General features: G+C 27.8%; 2 protein-coding genes across 2 annotated transcripts; both read left to right on the top strand.

The window, feature by feature from the left end:
• Positions 1-13954: 13954 nt before the first annotated feature.
• LOC113551439 (elongation factor 1-beta'-like) lies at positions 13955-15585 on the top strand. Its single transcript, XM_026953685.1, is given in 5 exon segments — positions 13955-14173; positions 14276-14501; positions 15103-15292; positions 15357-15410; positions 15413-15585. Coding segments are annotated over 5 exon segments (648 nt in total). The 5' UTR covers positions 13955-14093; the 3' UTR covers positions 15511-15585.
• A 3104-nt stretch (positions 15586-18689) lies between these two features.
• LOC113553039 (protein BCCIP homolog) lies at positions 18690-21241 on the top strand. The gene is made up of 6 exons (XM_026956157.1): positions 18690-19072; positions 19586-19744; positions 20129-20233; positions 20345-20532; positions 20676-20838; positions 20919-21241. Exons 1-6 carry the CDS (start codon positions 18923-18925, stop codon positions 21129-21131), a joined length of 978 nt encoding a protein of 325 aa, XP_026811958.1. The 5' UTR covers positions 18690-18922; the 3' UTR covers positions 21132-21241.
• The last annotated feature ends 437 nt before the right edge of the window (positions 21242-21678 follow it).

The following is a 21678-nucleotide window of genomic DNA, read 5'->3' as shown; positions in this document are numbered from 1 at the left end:
AAATATTTTAAGGGAGGTTAAGAGTATAAACATGTTATATTATGAAATAAAGTATGAAATTATTATAAAATCTTATTTTAAGAAAATCTTTTGGGAGGGTTTAGACCCTAACCACTTTTTGGCTACAGTCGTGATTCTTTATAAACGTAGTTTAAATGTTGACAAAATTGAATATTCCCGCAAAAAATGAGTTTTTCATCGAATTATAAATGTTTTTTTTTTCCAAAAGTATTTATCAATGTATCGAACTATTTCAGGACCTTTAAAACAAATAAACGTTTTGGTATAACCACCTATAACGTTTTCTTAAATTTAAAAATATTTACTCATTTATCTATTACGTATCCTAGCTTCATCATAATGCAAACCGTGACGCGCAGTAATAACCAACCCAATATCATACGTTGACAATTTGTATACAACCTTAATTACTGCATACTCAAACGATTACCAGCCATTTAGGCTCTTGAACTGACATAATCGTCTTCTGGGTCAGTCAGAGGTATTTTGCTCCATTTCGATTTCTGTGGATAATTAATGTCTGGCGAACAAGAGCTTGCTCACCAGTATCTCATTAAGGTTAACTTATATGGATGCCACGGCCAACACAACAGTGCCTGACACAATTGACAAAACGAATTTATAAACAAAAAATGACTTGACGCAGAACATTGTGCCAATTACGGTAGTACTCAGAACTACATAAATAAAGGCATTTCGATTTTCGTACATGTTAGAAGCATTCGGATCCTTCACACACTCAAAGCTACACTGGACGAGACAAACAGTAGATTTTGATTCAATGTGTGAAGTGTCGAAAATTTATTAGTTCTCTGTCCTCCCCGTAGATAATATTAGAAAAATACAAGATAATGTTTGAATATTAAATACTGGAGAGATCTATATTATTTTATTATTTGATAATAATATTCTTATTTTATCTAAGGTTCTCCCAGAACGTGATAAGAATTGTGATGATAAAAATAAGTACCAAACAGCAGGTACCAACTGCTAAAAACAGTCTGATTTTAGCCATTGGATTAGGCGAATTGAATGTTTTTTCTATGGTTTTGTGGTAAAAGAACCGGGTGAGCATCACTTCCCCCAAAACTAATCAAATGGTATGAAAACGCACACAATTACGTATATTTATTTATTATTTAGTATTTACCCATCATATTATTTCAATATTTGTAGGGTTTTATTTACTCAATAATTATGAGGCAATAGATAATAGATACTACTATAATAGTTATGTGTTTTTTCAAATGTGAATAATAATAATACAATGTCCGGCAAAAAACCTCCCATATATTTTCAAGAGGCAGTTGCGAACAAACAAACAAATAGAAAAAATCCACTGTTGTACCACCACCACAACTCACACAACGCTATTTCTAAATAAGGGAGGTCTTTTTGCCGGACCCTGTATAATTTATTAGAAAAGTCACAAATAAATGCATTTTCTCTTTTACCGATATGAATATGAATATTTTCATGTCTCATTCAAAATGACAAAATTCTTTTGAAATAAATGATACCTACATTATAGATATTGCATTTTTCATGATAATCCCTGGAATGAAATTTTTATGAATCAAACTGTGCTAAAACACAGTGTTAAAGGCTTTTACTTTAAATTAGATGTTTCCCGAATTCAAATAATTAATAAATTCTGAAGATTGATTTTGGTTAAGAACTTCCTTCAAATTATATATATCTACAAATTAAATTATTTTGTGTATTAAATGAAGAATCATAATTATAACTGCACATTATGTAGATTATAATAAAAATAAATTTATACAACTTTAATCAAATAAACCTATATGACAAAACATTATTTAACGAGTACTTCATTATTCAACACTATATTATGTACATTAGTTTAAATTAATTTTTTTTATTAATTTAAGTTTATATTAAAAGGAATTACAACTATCAGAAGTTTGAAATTTGTGTGTATATTTACATCTCTTTATGATTTAACACATTTATATATTTTGTTTAAATGTGTACCTACCTATATGTAACATATAATATGTTTAACAATAAATTAGATCTGTTTACAGCACCGGATCTAGGGGGTGGGGGCGATCTGGAGCCCATGCACGGGCGCTAATCATAGAGGGACGTAAATTTCAAATTTTAAACTTATCATTTTTATTACATTTTAATTTTTTTTTAAAACAAATTGAATCTTTTGTTTTGAATTATACAAGTATTTCAAATTAAATAGTTTTAATTCAAAATAGTCACTTTGATAATGATTAAGAAAAGACATTCGTCAAAAAATTATCTAGTTGTGAGTTCCGGAAAAAAGCTCTTGAAAAAAAAAGAAAATGAGCGAACTTCGGCGTATTTTCATAATTGGTTGAATAATATACAATGTAGCACAAGTTAGAAATTATTTATAATTATTATTCTATATTATAACTTCATGTCGAATGTTACCGCTGGGTTGCTACTCACCTCACGCATTCATAACAATTGTAATTTCAGCCCATATGCTTATTGTAACCATTATTACAAATTGTATATATTCAAATAAATGTTAAAAAAAAAAAAAAATATATTATAACTATTAGATCTGTATAGTATTATAATAATTAATGACGTGTTGTTATATTATTACTATTAATTACTATCGATATTATAATACGTACTATTTTAGAATTTAATACCTAACCGCAAATTTGAAACGGGTATAACTTCTGAAATAATAGTTTTCAGAAAATTTTGTGAATTAATTTTAATAATATTTTATTATATTATATTGAAATATAAATATCTAATATTTTATAGAAAATTAAGAGAATGGGACAGGTTTTGAAGAGGATGAGAATACTGAGAAATGTAGTTCTGCGATAATTATTGAGGAGATTAACATTAATTATGATTATAACAAAGATAAAAATCTAAATGTGTCCGAATTTATGTCATTGAAATTAAGTGAAAATGAAACTTTGGATTTCAAAGATTGTGATACATGGCCTGAAAAAATAATAGATTATCAAATAACTCATATTGTTAGAATGAGAATGAACTATATTGAAAAATTGGATCATACTAAATCTGAAAAAAAGGTCGATCTGTTAATGTTTCTTGGTTTTTCAAAAATCTTGTTAATGAAAATCAATGTCGTCGAACTTGGTTTAGCTACTCCATTTCAAAAAATGCATTATTTTGTGTACCATGCATATTGTTTTTAAATTCAAATGACAAAAACATGTCAAAATTAGCATTAGATGGGTTTATTAATTGGAAAAAAGTGTCAGAAGAATACCAGAACATGAAAATTCTATTATTCATAAAAAGTATTTTTGTTTATGGAAAATGCTTGAAATGTCAATTTGTGAAGGTAAAGGAATTGATATAGTAACAAAATGAAATAAAATTAAAATTAAATCATTGGAGATTAAAAATCGCCTATAATAATCCGTATTTTGACACACTTTAGAACACATGCATTTTTTATTGTTGACTTTTAGGGGCGCTAATGTTATGTTGTGCCCCGGGTTACATAATTTGTAGATCCGATACTGTCTGTTTATTAGTCATACAATTAAGAATTATGTTAGTTATTGTCATAGGCGTGCGCAGACTTTAATTTCCGGTCCAGCCTGGAAGAATTAATGCACCAACACTTGAACAGTGCCCCTAATTTTTTTGATACTTTAACATACTGTAATATAATATATTACAACATAATTGTAATAATTGTAAATTTAAAATTGTGTACATGTATATACCTATGCAAATAGAATCAAGTTGTATGTGCAATGTGCATACGACATTAATGTGCTAAACATAAGTACTTGTATATTTTTTAAGTAAAAAATAAAATTACATATTATATTAATACATACCAATGCATTTTTTATATCTAATTATAATACATATAAACTTAGTAGGTAATATAAAAATGTATAATTACGTAATAATCGATAAATTAATTTTCTTATTTTCCATAGGCGATAGGCCATTGTCTATACTATGGAGTATAGACTCTTTAGTACTTCTTCAGTCATACTAGGTACATATTTTGACATTTAATGCACAATGTTTTAGTCAGATAAATAAATCAATAAAAATTATGTGGTTGTACACAAATATTTTTATTTCATTTCTCTATTACGACAAATACAATTTTCATGATCTCCCCGAATATAATGATAAAGTCAAATATAATATACACAAATTTGAAATTTTACTATGCCCCTAAAAAAATTCCAGTCGAGCCGGGGCTCGTCCGGCTCGCCCCGTGCGTACGCCTATGGTTATTGTATAGATAACATTTTAATGATGTTTATTAAATCAGTGGCGTCATTTGAAAGAAGGTAAGGTGGGCATGTGCCCCTGTCTGATTTTAAAAGCAACCCAATGGGCCGGTGTCTGGTTTTTGCCATTTAACCATTATTATATTTTTATTTGGTAATTTAGGAAAACTGTATATTAAAGTTGTATAAGAAGTTGCATATTAATATTATATTTAATATTATTTATATTTTTAATATATTCTATATTTGTATCGTCATTATATTATAATGATATTGTACAAAATATTGTATTATTTTATACAATTATATTATATATTTGTATAATCACATATTCACATGCAAACATTTGTATTTTATTATAAGACACAAATACCTACGTAACCAATGCGTCAGTAAATTAGTAAAATATGAAATTTCAAATTTACATGAAATAAAAATAAAATCATTAATAAAATACACAATAATTAGTAAATAAAAATATGTGTAAATTTAATGCTTTAAGTAAACTAATAGATACATACAATATTTCTGGTAATATTATAACTTGACCTGCTTTTGTTAGTGTCCTTGTAAAATAAGAACTAATATAATAATTACTTGGAGTCTTTTTGTAACAAGTCAAAGAATATTTTTTTTTTCTCAAAACTGTTTTATTGTAATACTTTATAAAACGTTAATACTTCTCGTTTCTTGATATAAATAACTATTTAATTGGTATTTAATAAAAAAAATGTATGCAAAGTAACTATAAGATAAGAAATTTGTAATTTTCCACACCACCTTTATTATTAAACGACGCACAATAACATTGTCCGTATTGTTTAATAACTTTGTGAGGTATTACACGAGGCGCGTTTTTTTTATTGTGGTGTCCCCAGTAGGCCTAATCCACATTGTAAGTGAGAACGCATCATATGCAGGGGCGTATTTAGGTAGGGGCTTTGGGTACCGTCACAACAAATGTGTGCCATAGAGTTATAGAATACTATAGTATTTTTATAACACGGTGTTCTATGGTATTAAAAATTTCACCATTGCGCGGTGTAGAAGTTTTTTAGTTTTTTTTTTCTAGGGTAGAGGCGGCAATATATGTCTTGCCCTTATTCTAAAATTCCTAAATACGCTACTGATCATATGAATGCATTCAAATAATAAAAAAAAAATATACAATAACTTAAACTATGTAGATATCAATAATACTATAAGGAAACCTAGGAATAAAAATATGATTCTCGCTATTGTACATGCTACAAAAACGGGTAATGTGTATAATATGTGTGTTGCCGGCCGGCGATAGTCAATGTGTTGGATGAGAGATGAGCGCTGACGCGTAAGGGGACAACTAAATAAAAATTATTATAATATAATAATATAATAACCTAACTTAACCTATACTATAATACAAACACATCCTGGCAACACTTGATATCAAGATGAGCTGCCAATCTTCCTCCGGGTTGAAACGAAGCAGAGTGCCGACACATTTCCCATCAGCTTTGTGACAAATTCTTCTTCACTAATAAATATAAATATTATATATTTATATATAGTATACTGTACCTACTACGATTCTAAAAATTATTATATAATAGTATAATACAAACAAATCCTTTCGACAGTTGATTATCAGCTGAATTTCTTTTTGCTGCTGCCAAACGTCCTCCGTGTTGAAATACAACAATCAACTTTGCTGCCAATCTTCCTCCGGGTTGAAACGAAGCAGAGTGCCGACACATTTCCCATCAGCTTGGTGACAAATTCTTCTTCACTAATAAATATAAATTTTATATATTTATATACAGTATACTGTACCTACTATGATTCTAAAAATTATTAAATAATACAAACAATTCCTTTCGACAGTTGATTATCAGTTGAATTTCTTTTTGCCGTTGCCAAGCGTTCTCCGTGTTGAAACGAAGCCCAATGCCGACACATTTTCCATCAGCTCAATGACAAATTCATCGTCGGTGAGTAGTCCATGATCCAGCTAAATGTTTGGTTCCTATAAAACTACAAACTAATGTGCAGATTAAATGCAATAGAAAAAACAATTTTAATATTTCAGAAATATGTGTTGGTGTTCTTTTATTTTTGAATTTAAATTAATTTTAAATTTTATATTCATAATTTATCAGTTAAAAATGTAAAAAAGAACTAAGAAGATTATAGTATATTGCCGTTTAACTTTCTGTTCGGTGGCCACCTTTTAAATTCCTCATTCTCTTTTATAAGAAAGTTAAACAGCACAATAACTATAAAAAATATAAATTTAAACTTACACAAAGACGAACTATCTATGTGATAAGAAAAAAAATTGGTAATTTATCAACGTATTATTAAAATAAAAAGAACACCTAAAACCGTAGTACAGTATATTATCTGAAGAAAAAAAAAACCATAAAAGTTAAATTTAATTTAAGTGAATATTCATAATATACTGTACTACTGTTCGAAAAATTATAATATTAAGCAAACACAGCCTTGCGACACTTGTTATTCAGATGAGCTTCTTATTGATGCTGCCAATCGTCCTCCGGGTTGAAATTATACAAGGATATAGCGTAATTATTTCACTTTTTTTGTTTTTCCGATATTATGGCAAGATCTGAAATGTTTTGTTTAATTTTACTATTTACAACCCAAAGTAACAAATAGATCATACTTGCTACAAGAATTCATGACAAACAGAAAATAAACTACATAATTGTAAAATCATTATACATTTTTCGCTACGCCCAGGATCTAAGGTGTACTTAACGACTTTATTTTATTCTTGGCAATTTCATAATTAATGCATGGTCGGTAACCTTTTTGAACTCTCAGGCCACATTCACAAATTAAAAACAGTTTGCGGACCAGATAAAAATAAAAATTTTATTTTCTTAAATTATTTACTATGGAAAAAAATATTGTCTAGAATTTTAAAATAATAAAATATAAATAAAAAAAAAATGTCAGTGTTTTAGAATTTAAAACAATAACCCGCCGGTTGCTGACCACTTCATTGGACTGGACGATCGGAAATAAAATATAGGTCTGTCATCGAGGTAATAGCTTGTAGAAGTCAATAAACATTTATTTTATGTATAAATAGTAAATTTATTACTACCCCAAAATTATAGGACAATTAACCTACGTAAGTATCCTTCGACGCTTTTCGGCGAAATCAAGCTGTGCCATATTAAAGTTCAAACGTGCAGCGTCACCGAAGAAACAGCTAGTTTATTTCTTCATTCGTCTTCTTTACGCTTTGGAATGAAATCATTGAAATTTTTTATGAAAATGAGAGTACTTGTCATGTACTGAAGGCTGTTGTTTGACGACTGTTCAATAAAATTATTAGAAGTGTTAATCGTCTCCTACAAATGACAACGATTGTCGTTTGCCATGGATGATAAATATTATAATAATGTTTTTTTATAGAACTCAATTTGATACTCAATAGGTCATAAAATATTGAACTTCAGTCATAAAAAATAATGTGACTTTCTAGGAAACCTTTTATATTTGTTTTATTTAAAAAAACTAATGAGAATTACTGTATTAAATTTGTATATAAAAAGACAATATTAAATGAATATCTGATGAAAAAATAATTTGAACATTGTATAGATTTAGACAAAATTTGTCAACATTTTGATTTTAAACGTTCATAAAAATTTATCGTGACTATACATTTTTTATTATAATAATTTAGTGACTGATGGGAACACTGAATTAAATTTTAAATCATATTTGCTATCAATAATTTTTATCGGCTTAAAAAAAAATTTTTAATTATTTAAAATTGTTAAAATGCTTTTATAATTATACAATGTATAGGAGACAGTTGGTAAAATTTTCAACATTCTATGATTAGCATTTTTGAATTAAAACTTAGTAAACGAATTAATTTTGTTGAAATTATACAAGTATATAGTGTAATGGTTCCAGTTTTTCCGATATCATGACAAGATCTGAACTTTTTTATTTTATTTTACTATTAACCACCCAAAGTACTAAATATATCATATTTGCTACAAGAATTCATAACAGAAAGAAAAAAAAACTAAATAATTTTTAAATCAATACGCATTCATTGCTACGTCCAGGATCCAAGGTATAATAGACGAATTTATTTTATTCTTGGCTATTTTTTAACTTTGACCTTTTAGAACTCTCATGTTTGCAAACACTTTGCGGACCAGACAAAAATAAAAATTTTATATTCTTAAATTATTTACTATGAAAAAAATATAATTAAAATTATTTAATAAAATATAATTAAAAAAAAGATTTCATCGTTAATGAATTTAAAACGGATCGTGTACAATAACCCGCTGGTTGCCGACCAACTGCATTGGACGATCGGAAATAAAATATAAGTCTAAGTAATCGGGGTGGCAGCTTGTAGAAGTCAATAAGTATTAATTTTATGTCTAAAAAAGTAAATTTATTACTACCCCAAAATTATAGGAAAATTAACCTACGTAAGTATCCTTCGACGCTTTTCGGCGAAATCAAGCTGTGCCATATTAAAGTTCAAACGTGCAGCGTCACCGAAGAAACAGCTAGTTTATTTCTTCATTCGTCTTCTTTACGCTTTGGAATGAAATCATTGAAAATTTTTATGAAAATGAGAGTACTTGTCGTGTACTGAAGGCTGTTGTTTGACGACTGTTCAATAAAATTATTAGAAGTGTTAATCGTCTCCTACAAATGACAACGATTGTCGTTTGCCATGGATGATAAATATTATAATAATGTTTTTTTTTTTAGAACTCTTTGTGATTTTATAGAATTTATTATTATATTTCAGCTGTCTTACATACGAAACTTTTGGTATCTATTTAATTTTATACGTAAAATCATAATAATTGTATATTATCCTGAATTTTATTTTAAATTATAATTTTTATAACGGTTATTAACGGTTTTATACGATTTGGCTGAACTAAATAATTAATAATTTTAAAAATATTTAAAAGTTTAATCATTAAACTGATAATACATACTAAATAGTTAGTAGATTATGATCTATTACAAATAATAAAGAAGGACTTACAAAATTAATAAAATTAATTTCTAAATATAAGCAGTTATTCACATTCGACTCGTTATAGACATAGAGTCACATATCATTTCCGTTTCGGTACCGTCCTGTTTAGGAATAATACATACTCATTCTATTTTTACTGATTTTAAAATTAATCGATAAGTTCTAATTAATATGCTCAAATAATTTGCGATATTAATATATATATATACATAATGAATGCATCTATTTATGTTATTATGCTATTTATTTTATCCTATAAGTATATAGTCCAAATATTTTGAAAATTATTATATTTATAAGAAATGCAAACATTAACATTTGTTAAAATTATCAAATAAGTATAGTAATTTGTTTTTAAATTACTAAAAAAAATAAAAATAGGTTGAAGAGAAATAGTTATCACAGAAATATGAAATGAATATCTAATAATGTCATCAAAATTCAAAATTCAGACAATTATAAAATATTAATGTGTCTTTTCGGAAAACGTTTTATTTTTGTTAGGGATAAAAAAAAACTAATATTAGTCGGCTACTCGGCCGGTTAAAAATGAAAAATGCTATTTATACAATTAATATAAATATAAATGATTATTCTATAAAATGGCTCTGGTAATATGACAATTATGTATTTTCGGTCTCACGTATTTTATGTATTGCCCGTTGGGGAATAAAATGTGTATACGTATACGTCACCCGGCGGGTAGAAGATTATCCGGTGCAATAAGTATGTATTTATTTTATGTCTAAAAAAGTAAATTTATTACTACCCCAAAATTATAGGAAAATTAACCTACGTAAGTATCCTTCGACGCTTTTCGGTGAAATCAAGCTGTGCCATATTCAAACGCGCACCGTCACCAAGGAAACAGCTAGTTTATTTCTTCATTCGCCTTCTTTATGCTTCGGAATGGAATTATTGAAATTTTTTATGAAAATGAGAGTACTTGTCATGTACTGAAGGCTGTTGTTTGACGACTGTTCAATAAAATTATTAGAAGTGTTAATCGTCTCCTACAAATGACAACGATTGTCGTTTGCCATGGATGATAAGTATTATAATAATGTTTTTTTTATAGAACTCTTTGTGATTTTATAGAATTTATTATTATATTTCAGCTGTCTTGCATACGAAACTTTTGATATCTAATAAATTTTATACGTAAAATCATAATAATTGTAATTCCTGATTTTTTTTTAAATTATAATTTTATTATTTCAATAGTTGTTTGGTAAAATATCTCACCAAAAAATAAGACCATCTTCGATCAGCATGATTTTACATTTTACACAATGCATTAACGCATTATACATTGAAAATTTAATTCAAACTGTACAAATTCGTTATAGTGACATACTTAACCTAGTCTATATGTAGTATTGCATGTAGTCACCAACTATAGTAACTATACAGCAGTTTACGGTTAGGTTAGGTTAGTTAATGGATTATGATCTATTACATATAATAAAGAAGGACTTACAAAATCAATAAAATTAATTTTTAAATACAAGCAGTTATTCAAATTCGACTCGTTATATACACATGTGACTATATCATTCCCGTTTCGGTACCGTCCTGTTTAGGAATAATACATACCTATACTCATACTATTTCTTACTGATTTTAAAATAATCAATAGGTTTTAATGTTAATATGCTCAGATAATTTGTGATATTAATATATATACATATATATATATATAATAAATGCATATATTTATGGTATTATGCTATTGTTATTTTATCCTATAAGTATATAATCAAAATATTTTGAAAATTATAATATGTATAAGAAATGCAAACATTTGGTAAAATTTTCAAAAAACTACAGTTATTCGTTTTTAAATTACTACAAAAAAACGAAAATCGGTTGAGGAGTAATAGTTATCACAGAAATATGAAATGAATATCCAATGTCTTAAAAATTCAAAATTCAGACAATTATAAAATATTAATGTGTCTTTTCGGAAAACGTTTTATTTTTGTTAGGGATAAAAAAACTTATATTTGTTAGGTACTCGGCCAGTTAAAAATGAAAAATGCTATTTATACAATTAATATAAATATAAATTATTATTCTATAAAATGGGTTATGCATATATAAATTATGCATACGTATACGTCAACGGCGGGTAGAAGATTGTCCGGTGCAATAAGTATGTATTTATTTTATGTCTAAAAAAGTAAATTAAAGCTCCAAAAGTATAGAAAATCAAACTCACGTAAACATCGATTTTTTTTGTGAAACTTAGTTGTGTCATATTTAATGTCCACACGTTCAGTAACCACATCGCCGACCCAGGAACACCTTTTCTCGTCCGTCTTTACCGCGTTTCGAATTGAAGATATTGAGATATTTCATAAAAAATAAGCTTAACAGAACGGCATATGCGTGTAAAATATTATATATATTAAAGTACGGTTGAACGATTTGTACGTATATTTTTTTTCTCCGTTAAAATTATTACAACCGCCAATCGTCTTCGACTAATAGCGAAGATTGATGATTGCCATAGATGATAGATTAATATCCATAGATCATATACTGAATTATTATATTGTAATATTATTATTAACCAGACATTAAAATTTATTCGGGAGTCTGCCATTCGAGAGACTCAATTGTGTACTTATACAAATGTTATATGCACGACAAGGCGGAGGGCGGGGTAGATTGAACAGATGTTGTTCAGTACATTGAAACTAGACTCATTCAAAGTTTCTGCCATTGGCATCGCATAAATTAGTAATTAGTTGTTGTTATCGATATTTTTCGCCCGTATTATTGTTGAATGACACCCGCTTCTCATTATTAATGTAAAAATATAATACAAAATATTATAATATTATCAATAATCAATATTAATATCAAAAACCATGATAATCATTTTCAAAATAAATAAACATATTAAATTATACTACAATTTTCTTCAAACTTTTTTATTTCTTTACTACTTTTTTTTTGATGGTGAGTCGCTGTCTCAAAGACCACTGACAAGCTGCCACCATAGGTGTTAATAAGTTTATAGCATAAACAGCTTAAAACTAATCTACATAATATTTGAATACTTCTCTGTTAGCGTTAAATAATATTACGCGAATTGGTGTTAAAATATCCAGTTTTGTCAAAAATTTTGGTATGTGTACTAACAGTAGCGCCGAATACAGGTATGAACTGGGGAAAATTCCCCAGAAATATTTATGGGTGTTAATCAAAAATAGTTTGTTATACAGTATCTTGTATATATATATTTAGAAATAAATATAGTACCATTCGAACGTAACTAACTAAACATTTTTTTTTTAGGTGGGTCTAACACCAGCATTTTTTCTCCATAACATGAAATATAGATAGGCGCCACTGGACTTACGACTAAACTCTGAGACTGGGAGTGACTAGTGAGAATATGATGAATGAAGTTAAAACTTTTAAGCAATAATAATAATATAATAGTAGCTATAGTTATATAGTTATACTAAGTTATAAACTACTATTAAATACAGTAAATAGCAAAGGCCAATGAGCAAATACAAAACTACGAATAAAACATGAAAATGTACACAGTCAAAAAAATAAAAATCGCTATACTATTACACAAAAATGACCGACATTTTGTAGTTTAATTTTATGAGATTATCTCATTGAGATAAACAACAGAGAAATTATTATGATATAGACAAGGTAATAAATATTAGATTAAAAAAGAATATTCAACTAGATAAATAATTCAAGTTTAATATTGGACTAATTGTATGTTAAAATTATATAAATTGACAAATTTAAAATAAGTTACAAATTTTTGTGATTATGACGTTCAAACTTTATTTAGCTTTGTATACTAATTACATTATAACAATACATTGTGCATATTATGTATTTTAAATATATTTATATATTTATTAGAACTTCTTATAATATAATATGTTGGATCTTGGATAGATATCTTATAAAAATACAACTTAACTAGAAACTAATTAAATAATTCAAAATATTTTGAAAATTATGTCTGTATATTACATAGAAAATGCTAATATGAAGTTAAAATTCAAATATCTTCGTTATTCATTTTTGAGTAACTCAAAATAAAAAAATAAAATCGATTTAATCAAAAAATTATTTTGGCATAAAAATTGGTATTTTTTTTTTGTTGTTCTTTTTCGACGCCTTTTAAAACTATTAGAAATTTTTTATTAATGTTATAAATTATAAAATACAAATACATTTTTATTGTTCCTTTAGGCGATGACAAAAAAACACCATTTTTAAAATCAATACATTCATTGTTCGACTAAGAATTTAAAAAAGTTCGAGGAAAACTATTACTTCATTTCGTTGTGTACCTCGACAGTCGTCATACTTTGAGTTTCTTTACGAAATACAGATGTGTATGTATCAAATTATAAATGTGATTTCAACAATAAATCTTTCAACCTTTGAATAGGTACATAAACAATTAACACAATGATTCTCAACGAAGATTGTTTATAAAACTGTATAAACGTTTATTTCTAAGTATATTTTACGAAATATTTACATTTATGGAACAGGTGTCGTTTGGAAAAATGGTTTTTTGGAACAAAATATGATACTCCGTCTTTATCAATGTCTAGTGTTGGCGACTTGGCAATTGGCGATAATCTTTTTTTCTCTCTTTCTTTTCCAACTCGAAACTTGTAACGTGTGGAGTTTTTATTTTCAAAAAAGTAAGAACTTCCGAAATAATTAATACTTCGGACTGACGTAACACGTTAGGAAACACATTAAAATACACGATGGCTGCCGTAGACTTAAAAACCCCGCAAGGCGTGCAATTCCTCGAAAACTACTTGAGCCTGAAAAGTTACATTGTTGGGTAAGCAGCTAACCTAAAAACCATGAGTACTCCTCAATGCTCACTTGGTGTACTTAAGCGTTCCTAATGTTCATATATTATTCTTTGGTACACATGTTTCAGATACGAGCCATCCACGGCTGACGTTGATACTTTTGCCGCAATTCAAGCACCCCAGGCTAAGACGCCTAATGTGCTCAGGTGGTACAACCATATCAAGTCGTTCACTGACAAAGAGCGTACCCAGTTCCCAAAAAAAAAAGCCGAATTCTCAGTATCTGCGGCTAGTGCTGCGAAACCGGCAGATGATGACGACGATGTAGATCTGTTCGGTTCTGATGATGAAGACGTACTTATTGCATTTTTATTTAATATAATAATAATAAATTTATTTACCTGATATTAACTTATTACTTTACTATTGGTTTAGATTATAATGTGTTGAGGTTTCAGTGGTGCAAATCTTTTTTATTTTTTTGTATAAGGGGAGCAAACTTAGAAATTTATCAGCTATCACCCACCCACCATCATTAATTAATAATAGAAAAATCATATATTTTTATTCAAAGTGTATAATCCAAGATACATTTAATTGTACCATCAAATTATTACAGTACGCACAAATTAGTAAGACACCACAAAATTATTTTTTTTGGTTATGGGGTAGGAGCAAGTGCATCCATGTCTTTAAAATGTCATATCACTGGTTGATTTATTGTTTTACATTCATATGATACTTATGCTCAAATTTTAAAAACATCAGTCTTAGAATGCACATATCTATTAAAATGTGACCCTCGTGTTAATTTAATTTTAGTTAATAAGTAATTAAATTAATACTACTCATCTATAATATTCTTCAATTAAATTTTAATTGTATTTGTTTTATTTTTTTATGACAACAATAAGTATTATTTTTTATGTTATTTCAATTGATAATATAATTCCAGGATGAAGAAAAAGAACGTATTAAACAAGAAAGACTAAAGGCTTATGCTGAAAAGAAAGCCACCAAAAAAGTAATTATCGCCAAGAGTAGCATTGTACTGGATGTTAAACCATGGGATGATGAAACCGATATGAAACAATTAGAAACACAAGTCCGAACCATTAACATGGATGGTTTAGTGTGGGGAGCTTGTAAGTGTTAAATAAATATAATTTCTGGAATTTGTATATTTATTATAATTTGTTTGTATTACAGCAAAATTAGTCGAGATTGCTTTCGGTATCAAGAAACTCCAAATTATGTGCATTGTAGAGATGATAAAGTATCTGTTGATGCTCTTACAGAAACCATTCAAGAATTCGAAGATTTTGTTCAATCTGTGGACATTGCTGCATTCAACAAAATTTAAGATATTTTAATTCTTAGATATTTGTCAATTTACTTCAGAAACATGAAAATATAAAGCCAATTAATTTTTAACTAATGAAAGTTTTATAATTATTTTATTTTTTTTGTTTATTTGTTGTTCATAAATCATAATTTATAATTAAATAAATTACTATAACATGGCCTCTAGCAATCTAAAATGCTAAATGCCTAATCATTAACTAAGAGTTAATGCCACAATCTTTAAACTAAAAGTATTATTTTATTCTTAGTTCATAGTTCTAATTGAAAAAAAAATGTTATTTATTACAAATAATAATAGAAAAAAAAATTGCATTTTCGTGATACTTATCACATCAAATGAATGCATTAAAATTGTGTAGTATTTCTACACTCTTAAATTTAATTAATTATAATTACATAATTAATACAATATTTATATTCATTTATTATTGGGTTTTCTGAAAAAAATGAATATGATGCAACATTTGTTATTTATTATTATTACCACTGAAGATATAATATTACATTACATTTTTGATTATTAGAGAACTTCTGTCACATGTCACCTAACGGCTAACATCATTATCGTATAAATCATGCATAGAAGTTGCAGATCCAAATTACTGGTATAGTGGTATATGGAATAGAGCATGAACTACTTTTAGAAAACATGATTAGTCATGACTAGAATTGACTGAAGAACAAAAGTGATTTGTTTTAACCATGACTTATCAGTGTGCGGGTTTTTACTGAATTACATGTGTTATTTTTTTTAATTAGTCATAATAAAGCTGCTTAAGTCTGCTTTAAGCAGTTTTGGTGTGCAGCTGGCCTAAGATTCATGTAAGCAAACTAAAATAACTACTTTTTTCAAATTATTTTATTTTATCATCATTATATATAGTGTATATTAATATTATACATCAATACATAAAATATTAAAATTAATATAGATGTAATAATTATAAATATAAACAAGATTTTTGTCCATCACTCTCTTAGTCCTGTTGATTGAGGTTTTACTGTATATTTTGTACAATTTATTCAAATTTTAAAGGTCTTGAACTCTTGTAAAATCTATGTATATTATTTTATTATCTAGACCACCCTAAAAATTATTAAAATTTTATTGGTTTAATTAGTATTGAAATATTTTAATGGTAAGTGGGCAGTTGGCGTTTGTGCGAATTGCCTTTTTAGTTTTTACCTGCATGATAAAAGTAGTGTTTGAGCGAGACAAACTGAACTTGTATTATCGTGTATTCGTGTTTGTTAATTTATGTCAAGTATGGATCTTGAAATTAAATATATTTTTAATATAAAACGAAATAAACAATGCATTTTAATTGAAAATTATATTTGTCGTCGATCTAACCACTTTAAAAACGGGTCTTTTCGTTTTCGGTGTACTAACAGAAGAGTGTTTTAGTAAATACTAAATCGATAAAATACTAAATTTTTCAAATAATAATAAACATAATCACGAACCAAATGCTGATCATAATTTAGTTGTTTAGTGTGTAAGAATAGAACCGCCGTCAAAAGGAAATAAGGTTGCCCAAACACATTACAATGTTTTAAAATCAATCGTCCCCGTAAACACATTATGCTAAATTGCCAAAACTCATTGCAATATTTAAAAATTCGCTTAACAGTTAACGTCCGTGTAAGTTGTCGATATTTATACACTTTTTTTTTTAATTATTGTTTTTAAATTTTCTTATTGCCATCTATCAAATACCGAGTGTTTCATTTCACTCCAGTGGAAAACTATTGTTTAAAAACCATGGATATTAATCCTATATAATATATTACTAAATACTAATTGACTTAGATTTTGTTTAAGAGGATAGGTATTGTTCTTTAAAAGTGTTTGCTATCTTACTAACACTATAATAATTACAATTACATTTTTACACAAAATGTCAATATGGAAGGAATGTGAAAAGACATAATTGAATTAATTTTGATTTTCTACTTGGAAAACCATTTTGAAATATGCGGAGCCGGAATATTATGACTGATGAAAGAATTGCCGCCTGCCTATGTCGTACCTTGTCAATGCAAGTACCTATAAGGCTCTATAGTACCTATTTAACTAGCAGTATATTTTCGGAGTTTGGAATATCGGCCACAGAATTAAATAATTTTAATTTTTTAATGATTTATCATTCTGTGTATCAGCTATGTAAATTTTATAGAGGTCTAGTGATATTCGTTTCATTGGTAATTTGAAATACTCTTGCTTAAATTTAAAATTGCGATGATAAGAAATCTCCTTGATAGACGAGGAATGAGCGGTCTTGTAGATATGATTTAATCAACAAGTAGAATTGAGCTGGCAGAAATTTTTTAATTTAAAGCAAGCCGGTGTATGGCACACTCGGTCAGTCGGTCAAAAGCTTGTGATAGCCGATAGATACGTCTAAGAATACTTCCGGGCAGAAGTTTCTTTTTCACTAACAATGAGGCTATTTTTATTGACAATTCGGTGGATTGAGTGTTTGATATAATTTTTGGGACTTAAGAGTGGGTCTGATTCGTTTTAGCATAACTTTTTAAAAATAATTTCCCTAATATCTACTGACAATAAGACTTATTGGTCTGTATCAGGAAGGTTAATTTTTTAGTTTTTAAGTCTGTGTTTAAGGTTTCCAAAATAGTGGGAAGTAGGATTATTTCAACATACAAATATAAATGTAAGTGAAAAGTACAACAGATTTTTTAAGATGTTTGAGTATCTTGTTTGATATTTTATCGTGCTCGGGTGATTTTTTACCTATAGTTTTGGTATCAATTTTTTCACTTTATTGGACAATTTGTGTTTGGTAGGGAGTGACATACTAACATAGGTAACGGATTATTTAAGAGGACGTTACACCAGCGAAAATACAATAACATGCCAATTTTGTTCCAATAATATGGCTTACTGAACGGTTTTAGAGCAAAATACCTTAATTAAAAGTTGTAGAGGAGAGTTGTATAGGGTGACGTTACAAGACTCGATTTTTGATAATTTTATTTTTTTTACCAATTATTCACAAGTAAAAAAGTGAAAAAAACAAACAGAAAACGCAAAACGATTTTTTAATTGTATTTAGTCTTATCATTTATAATTTATCAGATCGCCGTCGTGAACACATATGAATGTATTTAAATATTTATTCTATAACCTCAAAATTGTATCGTTATCACAGACGTACAGCTTGAGAGTACCTAAGAAATGTACATAATGTGGTTGTCGTTGTATTGAAATTGAAAATAACACATAAAACTATTTTTATTTAAACGAATAAACGATAAACAATAACAACAGTTTTACACTATTTTCTATTACAGTTTACACCTCAAATTACACACGTGTTCAGATTTTTTAAGCTAACTACGCAATCGTCGCAATCCAGTCAGAATAATCGAATAGTATCGTGACCATGTCAGAACCGGCAAGGAAACGAGGCGTGCTAGCCGGCGGTGAATCGAGTACTAGTGGTGAATCAAGCACTGGTGGCGAATCTAGTACCATCGGGTCTACTGGGTCTAGCTCTACCGATTCCGATGATAATATTGATGAAATGGTTGCGGTAAATATTAATAAACAAGTTTCGGTATAGCAGGGGATACAAAGGTCGACTGTAAATTCGGATCCAACAATAATTTTTGACAAAAAAACGAATAAATTGAACTTTAGACAACCAATAATAATGTTACGACTACCGTATTTTGTAAAAAGTTTAATTTATTAAATGTTAACTTTATAATAATTCGGGACCAAATAATTGACCTATTTACATATTGTCATTTACAATCACTGAAAATAGTATGGAAGTATATTATATGTATATATATACTAAATCTCTCTCATAAAACAGTTTCATTGTTTCAATATTATTCATTCATAGATCTTATTTTTGAGAACAATTGATAATGCGAAAAACATATTACTGCTTTTGTAATAAAAGTATAAATCAAATTTTAGATCTGTTTAAATAAAAAAAAAAATGTTAATTGATACAATTTATAAATATTAACTCCAATTATAGTATCCAGTGATGTATGTTCTAGTGTTGACTAATATTGTGTTTATTTTATTTCAGTCAGTACTTGACGTTGAATTTGAAGGGCGTAGTCCACAACCCTCAGACTTTCATAGTATTAAACAGTTATTACAACAGCTGTTTTTAAAAGCTCCAGTGAACCTGTCCGATTTATCTTCAGTACTGATAAATCAACCCGGTATTGGATCAGTGATCAAGGTATAGTTTCATAACTTAAGATGATGCCATATACAGTATACATTGTTTCTACAGTCTTACAAGCTATACAACATAGCAAACTTATAATCTTAAAAAATTATAGTCCCACCCAAGTAGTACCTTTTGTCTTTAACTACTCAATGCAGTTAGATTTCAAGATAAAATACTTTAAAGAACCAAATCCAAAAAAAAATCTAGTGGTCCCTGCAATTCTTGGAAATCTCCCGTGACATCTTGAATTAAAATGATATCATAACTTGCTACATAAAAGTTAAAAATCCTCCCCCCTCTCCCCCAAAAAAAAAATCATAATCAAAATTGGGAATTGTTCGTATGAACAGATTGTAAATATATTTTAAAATAAAATAAATATTGATAATATAGCAAGTTCATGATGATGATGACGATGATGACGACGATGATGATGATGACATTGTTGATGTCAACCAAGTATTTGGAATAACTTCAATTCTCAATATTACTCAGCAGGTAATGTTACTGATATTCTAATTTTATAACCTAATGCTTTTTCTAAAGCATTGTATAGGTTTTACTTATACTGTTGTGCCCTTTTAATATTAAAATATTTATTTGTTACAGACAAGTGAATGTGTAGAAAATTTACACAAATTAATGTTGGACTTGAGCAACCAACATAGTGATAGTGACACAACACGATTTATTAACAAATTGTTGAGTGATGATTCAAAACAAGTTGGGTTGTTAATAAACGAAAGATATGTTAACATACCCCCGCCAATCTCTGTGCCATTATTTCATGCTATTCGGTATTATTCTACTTATTTAATAAATAAAATTAATATTCTATTTTCTCTTTACTTACTTTTTTCTCTTAGCACTGAAAACAAGTGTTTGATGATTTAAAAACTGTATCGTATTAAATTATGTAATGTATGTAATATGATTTCAGCAAGGAATTATTTAGTTTAAAATCTAAGAACCCATCATATAATTTTGATTATCTTATTATGATAAGCAAACTATACAAAATGAAAAAAGATAAGAAGGGAAACAAAAATTTTGAGGGTTGCGAAGTATTTTGGTCAAATGCTGAAGAGGAGTTCTTTGACGAAGTATACAAATAATGAAGCAAAAATATAATTTATTTAATGTGTATACATTATTAAACATGATTTATTTATATGTTTTTCAGGCAGCAGATTACAAGTTTGAGTTTTGTGTACAAAACGACAAGGGTACTGGCTTGGCAGGTAACTGGGTAGAATCAGATCCTGAAATGGTTCCTTTTAGACGTGTTTTGATTTTCACTTTGGAAAAATTCCATGCAATAACTAACACACTGGCATCTTTTTTGGAACCTGCAGGTACTGTTTATAACAGTGCATACAAGCCTGGATCTATCTGAAGATTATTTCATTGTTTATATTGATATGTATATTTTTTTTTTTTATCAAGTTGAAATAAATTGGATTGTATTTTTTTCAAAATAATTTACGGCATATATATATATATATATATAAAAACAATTTTGATAGCTTTTCTTACATAATATTAATTTATATATACCTATTCATGAAAAAATACATTATTATAAGAGATTATTTAATGACTATTTTTTTTTACTATTAATGCCTTTGCTGTTTCATTTCTATTAATAGTTATAATAAATGTCTTTATTCCAAAGGAGAAAATGATTTAGTTTTAGAGAACAGATATTCTCTAAAATTTGGAATACCAGTTTTTTTCTATAAAAGATTAGTATAATAAATTAAATGTTTATTATTGAGTAAAATATTATTTCATACCTTAGGACAAGTTTCAGCGTTGAGTTTCTTATTTACCAAGGCCCTCAAAATAAATATACTAGATAATGCATTGTTTGCTTATTTAATGATATCTGTAGTATGTACTAATTACTTACAACTTATTATATTATAGATTCTTGTAAAACA

Source organism: Rhopalosiphum maidis, chromosome 2 (genome assembly GCF_003676215.2).
Source record: "Rhopalosiphum maidis isolate BTI-1 chromosome 2, ASM367621v3, whole genome shotgun sequence".
In the NCBI taxonomy this organism is placed as follows: domain Eukaryota; kingdom Metazoa; phylum Arthropoda; class Insecta; order Hemiptera; family Aphididae; genus Rhopalosiphum; species Rhopalosiphum maidis.
The sequence above is the reverse complement of the archived record's forward strand: the minus strand, read 5'-3'. Positions and strand labels throughout refer to the sequence as shown.

Coding starts and splice junctions, on each gene's coding strand:
- LOC113553039 (XM_026956157.1), top strand. CDS start 18,923: ATGTCAGAACCGGCAAGGAAACGAGGCGTGCTAGCCGGCGGTGAATCG. Junction 19,745..20,128: donor GTATTGGATCAGTGATCAAG/GTATAGTTTCAT, acceptor TTGATAATATAG/CAAGTTCATGATGATGATGA. Junction 20,234..20,344: donor TTCTCAATATTACTCAGCAG/GTAATGTTACTG, acceptor TATTTGTTACAG/ACAAGTGAATGTGTAGAAAA.